The 9,856-nt window shown below is 33.1% G+C and overlaps 1 protein-coding gene across 2 annotated transcripts in view; it reads right to left on the bottom strand.

The window, feature by feature from the left end:
* Nucleotides 1-2,472: 2,472 nt before the first annotated feature.
* The window catches only part of KPNA5 (karyopherin subunit alpha 5), a 47,751-nt gene continuing 40,367 nt past the window's right edge, over nt 2,473-9,856 (bottom strand). For both annotated transcript variants that reach the window (XM_032862373.1, XM_032862375.1), the window contains exons 13-14: nt 8,090-8,268; nt 2,473-5,048 (exon numbers count right to left, since the gene is read on the bottom strand). In XM_032862373.1, coding sequence (XP_032718264.1) covers nt 4,861-5,048; nt 8,090-8,268 — 367 coding nt within the window. In that variant the 3' untranslated portion in view covers nt 2,473-4,860. The remainder of the gene's footprint in view (nt 5,049-8,089; nt 8,269-9,856) is intronic.

The raw sequence follows: 9,856 nt of genomic DNA, 5'->3' as shown, positions 1-9,856 counted from the left end.
TACTGAGCATTCCAAGTTATTTCATGGGGTTGCCCCCAACTGACATTTTAGTTCTGGTGGTGCTTTATAGCCAGTGCAATTATTTGAAAGTTCTATTTCATAACAGAATGGAAAATTGAAATGTTAAAGTGCTATTAATAACGATATGATGTATGTTTCCTAAATAAGCTACTGAAACAAATATAAAAATTATTTAATGTGCTGGGGGCACCTGGGTGGCTCAGTGGGTTAAGCCTCTGCCTTCAGCTCAGGTCATGATCTCAGGGTCCTGGGATCAAGTCCCACATCGGGCTCTCTGCTCTGCAGGGAGCCTGCTTCCTCCTCTCTCTCTCTCTCTCTGCTTGCCTCTCTGCCCACTTGTGATCTCTGTCAAATAAATAAAATCTTTTAAAAAAATTATTTAATGTGCTAAATTCAATGTGCTCATTGAACTTAGTCAACTCTTCAAGTATGAAAGAAAATTAAAGAACTCTTTTTTTTAAAAAAAGATTTTAGACAGAGAGATCACAAGTAGGCAGAGAGGCAGGTAGAGAGAAAGAGGAGGAAGCAGGGTCCCTGCTGAGCAGAGAGCCCGATGCGGGGCTTGATCCCAGGACCCTGGGATCATGACCTGAGCCAAAGGCAGAGGCTTTAACCCACTGAGCCACCCAGGTGCCCCCAAAATTAAAGAACTCTTAATCATAGGAAACAAACAGAGGGCTGCTGGAGGGGAGAGGGTGGAGGGATGGGGTAACTGGGTGGACATTAAGGAGGGCATGTGATGTAATTAGCATTGGGTATTATAGAAGACTAATAATCATAGGTCTCTACCTCTGAAACCAATGATACATTATATGTTAACTGAATTTAAATAAAAAATGTTTAAAAGTTCAAAAAAAAGAACATATATAAAATTGAGCAAACATATCATTAAAGGATGTACTTAGGAATTTCTGGGAAGGGAATGCCACTGCATATTTGCCTATTGTTTGACTTGTACATTGTATTTTCAGGAATTCATTTGTCACTAGAATTGCAGAATGCTTTATTGAAAGGTACCCTAAAAATAATATCCAATTACTTTCATTATTCTGTGATTAATCTGTTTCAAATATGAAGGAAAGGAAACCAGGCAAAGCAAAAAACAGAGCAGCAGCAGCGAACAAAAATACTAGTCTAAGGAGGCTTAGGCTTGGCTACAGTGTGGACCATGTATCCCAGAGTTCATTTATAAATTAAATCGGACATTCCCTCTGACTTCTGTTCGTCAGGTTTAAAACTCTACCCCTTAAATAAATGCATTATGTTGCATTAAAGTAACAGAAAAGGAAAAAATAATCTCAAAACATGTGCATGTCTGCTAACTGCCAATCTTGAGATACAAAGATAAATTTGATGTATAGCACAATATGTAAGTTCTAAAATAAAAGCAACACAATGCTTTATCGGATATGCTACAAACAGCAATCTGACTAGTTTTAGAAAGTGAATGGAATTATAATCAATGAGGGCACCTATTTTTGTCCCATTAGGAGTACACCATCCTAAGTGAGAAAAATGAAATAGAGACATTTATATAAATGAAACTGTAAAATAGCATTTTATTATTTTTAATATAGTGCTGTAACATTTCATAATATTGCATACTGCTCAAATGTTGGTTTATTTAGTTAGGGAAGAATATCCTCCCCTCACCCCACTCCCCAATTCAGAATTTAGACACATTATCCTTGTAGAGCCCTACCATATTGGCTCCTAATGTCACATTTTGTAAAATAGTAATGTTATGAACTAAAATGAGTAAAGGTTAACAACAATTACTTTGATTTCACAGTTTTGTAAAGCAGCCAGAAGATTGCTGAATTCAGAAGAGCAACAAAAATTCACTAAGACTTTGAATTAGTTACCTTTTCCATAATGCTCCTTAGAAAAAAATACGAGGCAAAGGTAATGCTTCTTTTAGTCCTTTATTCAACAAATCAACCCTTACCTTGCAAATAAGTTTTACAGTTACCAAATGATGTTATTTCTGTGCCAGCAGACTTTTTATGTGTTTGGTTTTTGTTGTTGTTGTTGTTTTTGTTTTTTTGCTTTCTTGTTCTGGTGCTACCAGTTAAGTGAACAAAATGACACTAAAAATTAAAGTTCTAGGAACACGTTTCAAAATAAAACCTGTTAAAGAAAACCAGGCTAGTGAGTCAGGTACTTACAAATATAAAACAAGTAAGCATAATTGCATAGATTAACTAGTACAAATTCAAATTCAGACAAAATAAAACAACGAATTAAATAAATGTAAAAGGCTCTTTCAAGTGTTTTCTTTTTTTCCATTAATATTGCATGCACTTCCCTTTTACAAAATGCTTTTTTTTTTTTTTTTTGGCACAGTTGCTCTTGAATTTAAATACATGTTTTGAGGAGAGCAAGTTAAAAAAGAGATTTTTTTCCATAAGGGTAAGTGAAGATTAATAAAAATGCATTTTGGAGCATTTTCAATATTTTATTTGAAAAGTGTAGTCATATAAAAAAATTTTAGTAATGAAGTATTTGCTAGTCTTGGTTCAATGAAGTCATCAGCATGTCCATAGCTGGTCCCAACTAATAGATAGATACTCACTCCCTCTTGCATTCAAATCTAATCAAATTAATTACCCAAATAACAGATCTAAGAAATTAAATATGATTCTATATTTAGATGTTTAAAATATGGTCATATTCTGTGTTAGAGATAAAAGATTTTACTGGCAAAATTTAAAAACTGTCTCCTCAAAAATCGTTTTATATGTGTGTGGGTATGCACACACATATGTATTATTTTTCCTTCTATAAGAACTATTTTGTTTGAAAGACTTGGCTTATTTATTAATGTGACTACAGGGTCCTCAAAATAAAAGCAGGCACAGCTGGTTAGTTTATGAATTATGCTGGATTATCAAGTTCAATTGATTAGAAAGAGTGTAATACCCTGTCACCTGATACTTAGAACCATCTGTACCACAAAAAAAATGTTTACCTCATAAATTCACCATCAATTTGATAATCTTTGATATAACTACCCTGTTCTTTTGACTATACATAACACAAGAGAAAAACTTTTTATACTAAACTTTCTAACTTCCACTACAATAAAAAGGGCACAGATATAATCCTCTACTTAACAATATATAAAAAGGGGTTTGGCAGATACAGTCAGTATTATGGACACCATTTAAACCTGTATTTTATAGCTGTAGGTTTTAAGTGTCTTGCCAAAAGCATAGTTTCATGATACATAATTTACAAAGTGTCATACTATTTAAAAGTATTCCTATATACATTTTCTTCTTGTAACATGCCTCTGATTTCCAGCAGAAACATTATAAATGCTATCATAAATGAAATCTTTCTTTACAGAATAGACTATGAATCATATCAAAAATGCTTTAGTTCCCATCTTAAAACAGTTGTATACTAATTTTTAAATAAGTATTTTAGGTATATAATTAGAAGTGTAAATAGCCTGCATATAACTATAAATGAAAAGACTGAGTTCAACAGTACCACATCTGCTTAGAAAGCTCTACCAAGTACATCACTGTGAAAATAACACACAGACACCATTTACATATGTATCTATAAATAAATATATATATACTTTCCTATTGAAACTTTTTTTTAAAAGCTTCATGGTTTGAAGAGGCTTTTGCTGTTAAAACATAAAACATGTACATTATGTTGACCAATCTGATACAAATGTAACTTAAAACAGATTTACAACAAGCAGCAGTATGGCCCTCCAAGTGTTATGAAAAATGAAAAAAAATTCCTAGTACAGATTTCAACTATATTAAAGAGTCCTTAGCAACTTTCATTAGTGTCATCCTTTAGTGTCCAAACATTAAGTCCATTTAATAAAATTTAACACGTAACAAGGTGATTTCTTCAGGAAAATTTTGTCATTCAAGTACCTAAGTTTATTATTACACAGAAAGTGAAACTTTACAATGACTGCTCTGAAAAAAATCAGAGAAAGGATTACAGTATTATTTTTGCTATGCAGCACTACTTTAGATTCATGATGGCATCTCTATCATGATGCTTTTTAAAATGAAGAGTGAAAAAATAATAAAACACTATTTCAAAAATGGTAGCATTTTTTGGTCAAAATACAAAATATACTAATATAATAGCATTTACATGTTAAAAACACAAATATTTAAATGTGTAATCATCTTAATGTGTTCAACATGAAGAACAGCTTTTCTCTTCACAATTGCCACATTTTAATTGATTATCAGTACAATACTTCTATGTTTTATAAATAAATTTTACAGGTTTTCTGTTATAATTTTTTTTTTTTTTTTGCAAAGTATAACCTACAGCACAGTGATTTATAATTTAAGGTAACAGATATTTTCACATTCTAATTTAGCTTTTACACTATTTCATGCTTCTGAAGCTTTTTTGTTTTTGCTTCAAGATAGAGGTAGATTTAGTAGATTGGGCATGTCAGACTTACTGCCAAAATGCAATTATCAGCTGTACTGCCAATGTGCAGTTTCCAAGATGCGAGAAAAAAAACTCAGAACTATTATATATAATACTTTATCAAAGTTCTCCTTTTCAAGCTTAAGTTATTAAATAATTTCATATATATTTAATTGCTCACATTACAAAAAATAGGTAAGACAATAAAAACACAAACATACGTACACCAAAATAAAAAAACCTATAATGGAAGATTGCATCTGAATGGAAACTTTTGTTTTGCTTTTTAAAAGTGCATCAACTTTTTCCTTTTCTGTTCTAAGTAAAAACACAGCAAACATTCCTACTGATATTGTAACAAAGAAGAGATCTCTGAAACCATCCTTCATAGCCAGTAATTTTTACCCCACCAAGTTAAAGTTGAAATCCTTCCATTGGTGCTTCCTGCTGCTGAAACACGAACTGTTGCTGACTTTCATCCACCTGAGGTACAATGCTGGGGTCATCTTCCTCTACACCAAAGTAATGTTCAATCAGATCAAAAGCCTTTTGGTAAATTTCCTGATTTTCATGGCTTTGCAGAAATTCAATTTTATCCAGACCTGTTTTACATTATATATACATATATAAAGAAAACTGTTACTCAAGTTTCATCATATATGTGAACCAAAATAATGAATCCATAGCATCTGTCAGTCTATCAGCAATGGGGCTGTTGTTCCTATCTAATTTTTGCACATACTGAGAGCCAACACAATTTATGTCTTAAACTTCAAGAATGACAGCATAAGGCAGTGTGGTAAAAGTACCAGCCTGGGAATCAGGAGATCATAGACTCTACCTTTGCTAGCTGTGTGATTTTGACCAAATTAAGTTTGGTTTCTCCATACTTTAGTTTCTCAATTTTAGATTATGTAACTCTACATGTCCTTTCCAGAGTAATTATGCTATTTATAAAAAGCACAAAAAAGGAAAAGCATCAAAACAAATACAAATGAAGAAACAAAAGGTGAGCAAACTAACATACACACATTCTCTCAGAAATAGAATCCGAGGAGATCAATATGGAATGAGTATTACTTACAAATCCGATATAGCTATTGTATAATATGACAAAAGTACAACCTATTAGTGAAACTGAAAAAGCCTATTTTTACAAAATTAACAAAATCTAGAGCACTCTATTTTATTGCCTACAAGAAGAAAAATCTACACTATGTCTGGGTGATGCTGAATATATTTTTCATTTAATTACAGGTAAACGTCTTCAATTATATCATCGCAGAACAGTACTGAAGTACCAGCCAAAGCAATTAGGCAACAAAAAGAAACTAAAGCCATCTAACTCAAAACAGAAGAAGGGAAACTGTCACCATTTGCATGCTATTATATATAGAAAATCCTAAAGACTCCACCAAAAACCTTAAAACTAATCAATGAATTCAGTAAAGTAGCAGTATACAAATAAAATTAGTATAAAAATCTATTGCATTTCTATGCATCCATAACAAACTATCAGAAAAAGAAATTAAAAAATAATCCCATTTACAAGTGCATCAAAAAGAATAAACTACCTAGGAATAAATTTAACCAAGGAGGTGAACAACCTGTACATTAAAAACTATAATGAAAGAAACTGAGGACAATACAAATAAATGAAAAGATATTCTGTGCTCATGGGTTGGAAGAATTAATATTGTTAAAATGTCTATTCTACCCAAAACAATCTACAGATTCAATATACTCTGTGTCAAAATACCAATGGCATTTTTCCAGAAATAGAACAAATAATCCTAAAATAAACATAAATATATTTGAGAGAGAGAGAGAGCACAGAGGGAGAGTGAGAGGGAGAAGCAGACTCCCCACTGGACAGGGAACCCGATATATGGCTCGATTCCAGGGCCCCAGGGTCATGACCAGAGCTGAAGGTAGACACTTAATTGACTGAGCCACTCAGGTGCCCCTTTATTGAAGCACACAGAACCCCAAATAGCCAAAAGCAACTTTAAGAAAAAGAACAAAGCTGGAGACATCATACTCTCTGATTTCAAACTGTATTACAAAGCTGTAATAATAAAAACTTACTGGCATAAAAACAGATCGATGGAATAGAGAGCCCAGAAAGAAACCCACATATAAAATCAATTAGTTTACTACAAAGAAGCAAAGAATGTAACATACAATGGGGAAAGGGCAGTCTTTTCAAAAAATGGTGCTGGGAAAACTGGACAACCACACACAAAAGAGTGGAACTGGGCCACTAACATATACCGTACACAAAAACAAACTCTGAATACCTTATTTGAATGTAAGATCTGAAACCATAAAGTAGAAGAAAACATCAGTGATAAACTTTTGACACTGGTCTTGTCAATATTTTGAAGTTGACACCCAAAGCAAATACAACGAAAGTCAAAATAAACAAGTGGGATTACATCAAACTAAAAAGCTTTTGCACACCAAAGGAACCCATCAACAAAATCAAAGAAATGAAAAGACAACCTACAGAATAGAGACAATATTTGCAAGTCATATACCTTAAGGAGTTAATGCCCAAAATACACAAAGAACTGAACACCAACTCAACACCAAAAACAAGCAATCTGGCTAAAATCTGGGCAGAAGACCTGAACAGAAATTATTCCAAAGAAGACAGATATCCAACAAGCACCTGAAAAGGTGTCCAACGTCAGTAATCATTAGGGAAATTTAAATAAAAACTGCAATGAAAATAATTACCTCACATCTGTTAGAATGACTATTATCAAAAAGACTAGACATAACAAGTATAGGTAGATGTGGAACAAATGAGACCCTGGTGCACTGTTGGTAGGAATGTAAATTGGTGCAGCCACTATGGTAAACAGTACAGAGGTTCTTCAAAAATTAAACTATCCCAAAAAAACAGAACTATCCCATAATTTAGCAATTCCACTTCTGGGTATTTATCCAAAGAAAATGCAAACACTAACTAGAAAAGACATCTGCTACCCCAATGTTCACTGAAGCACTATTTAAGGTGGCTAAGATATGTGAGCAACATAACTGTTTACTGACAGATGAATGGATAAAAAGAAAAAAAAAACCGTGTACATATGTATACAATAAAATATTCAGCCATAAAAAAGAATGTAATCTTGCCATTTGTGACAACACGGATGGACCTTGATGGCATTATGCTAAATAAAATAAGCCACAGAGAGAAAATAATCTCACACATATGTAAAACCAAAAAACAAACAACAACAAAAAATACCGAGCTCATAGATACAGAGAATGGACTGGTGGTTGCCAGTGGGGGAAGTTGGCAAAATGGGTGAAGGAGGTCAAAAGGTACAAACTTCTAGTTATAAATAAGTCATGGGGAAATAATGTACAGCATGGGCACTAGAGTTAATAATATTGTATTATGTATTTATAAATTGCTAAGAAAGTTAAAATCTTACAAGTTCTCATCACAAGAAAAACATTTTGTAACTGTATGGTAATGGTTGTAGACTTACTATGGTGATCATGATAGTTTTACAGCATATACAAACATGGAATCATCATGTTGTATACCTGAGGGCAAGTTGTAATGTTATATGTCAGTTAAAAAGAAGACTTGACTGTAATGATACATTTTGAACTGACTGCTTACCATATGCTTCTTCAATGAGAGCACAGTATGGATTAATGCCTATTCCATTCTGCTTAGATTCTTGTTCTCCAAGACGTAAAATATTTTCAAGTCCATTTAAAGCCACTTGGACTATTTTAGAGTCCATAACAGTCAACAGGTCACAAAGTGGTTTAATGCAACCTAAGGCTACCAAATACCTTCAGAGTAATTAAAAAAAAAGTAGAGGGAAAAAAACATTTAGAAAGACTTAAATATTATTTATAGCAAATACTCTTCAGTGAACTGTTCAATAAACAATTAAGAAAAGTATCTTTATACAAACTCAGACATTAAAATATTTAAATTTTCTCTTACATAGGAACCTGAAAACTTTTTACTCTATTTTCATTTAACATAATTAGCAATAAATGAGATTACAAATATTACAAAAATACACATACAAGTAAACCGTTACTTGGGCTGTTTCTGCATGGCATATGAATAGTATTAAGAGTAACAGTGGTTTCAAGATGCCAATATTTAAAGGTGAGTCTATGTGCACATACTGGGGTCATATGGAAGTAGGCAGAAATGAAGAGGGAGAAGGGATACCTAAATCAAATTTCTCACAAAAACAATCATAGCTGATGCTCTAAAATACCACCTATGTTTCAGAAGCAATACTGAATACTACATTGTGAATAATTTTAATAAACAATGTTCACAAAGTTATTCCATTCATTTTTTAATACTTTGTCCTTTTCTAGTTTTTATTACCTCTTTTCCATTCTCTATAATATAAACAAAGTAACTGATTTATTTAGTTGGCAAAAAGTCCATTAAAGCTAAAGGAAAAAAACATGTACTTGCTTGAAGCCAGACTGCATGGCTTCAAGTCCCGATTCCACTCCGCATTAGTTGTGTGACTTTGAGTGACTGCCCTGTGCCTCAGTTTCTCCATCTTAAAATGGGGATAATAACAGTACCAAGCTCAGACAGTTGCTACAAAAATACAGTTAAGCATTCAATAAAAGTTAGTTTCTTTTTTTCTTTTTTCCAAAGATTTTATTTATTTATTCTACAGAGAGAGACACAGTGAGAGAGGAACAGAAGCACGGGGAGAGGGAGAAGGAGAAGCAGGCTTCCTGCTGAGCAGGGACCCCGATGCAGGGCTCAATCCCAGACCCTGGGATCATGACCTGAGCTGAAGACAGACACTTAATGACTGAGCCACCCAGGCACCCCTAAAAGTTAGTTTCTACTCTCTTTTTTTTTTTTTTTTAAATTACATACCTTCACTAGAGCACTCACTTGCCATATACTATAGCTAATCAATATATTTGTTGATTGAATATCTCTTAGAGATATGAAGTTAAAGGACATAAAATACATGAAGGTATCGGAAACACCTTTGGCATTTAATAACTGAAATGACTTAGCACAACAACTGGCAATATCAGACATTCAATAAATATTAGCGGTACGCATGCTGAAACTAATCTGCGATCAAGATCTCCTCCCATATATGTAGAATTAATGAAAAGGTGAAAATGGTTAGAAGAAATAATGATCTCAGTTTGGACACTTGATTCACACCAATAAATTTAAGTAATAATATATGGACTAGACCTAATAATGAAAATAATTAGACAAAGAAACTTTGGTTCCCAAAGCAGATAAAAATAATATTAGTTGATTAAAAAAAATGCAAGCTGACCCTCCTACACTGTTGGAGGGAATGCAAGCTGGTGCAACCACTCTGGAAAAGAGCATGGAGGTTCCTCAGAAAGTTGAAAACAGAGCTAC

This window comes from Lontra canadensis, unplaced genomic scaffold (assembly GCF_010015895.1).
Source record: "Lontra canadensis isolate GAN:19392208 unplaced genomic scaffold, GSC_riverotter_1.0 scaffold23, whole genome shotgun sequence".
Classification (NCBI taxonomy): Eukaryota; Metazoa; Chordata; class Mammalia; order Carnivora; family Mustelidae; genus Lontra; species Lontra canadensis.
This window is presented reverse-complemented; position numbering and strand designations above follow the sequence as displayed.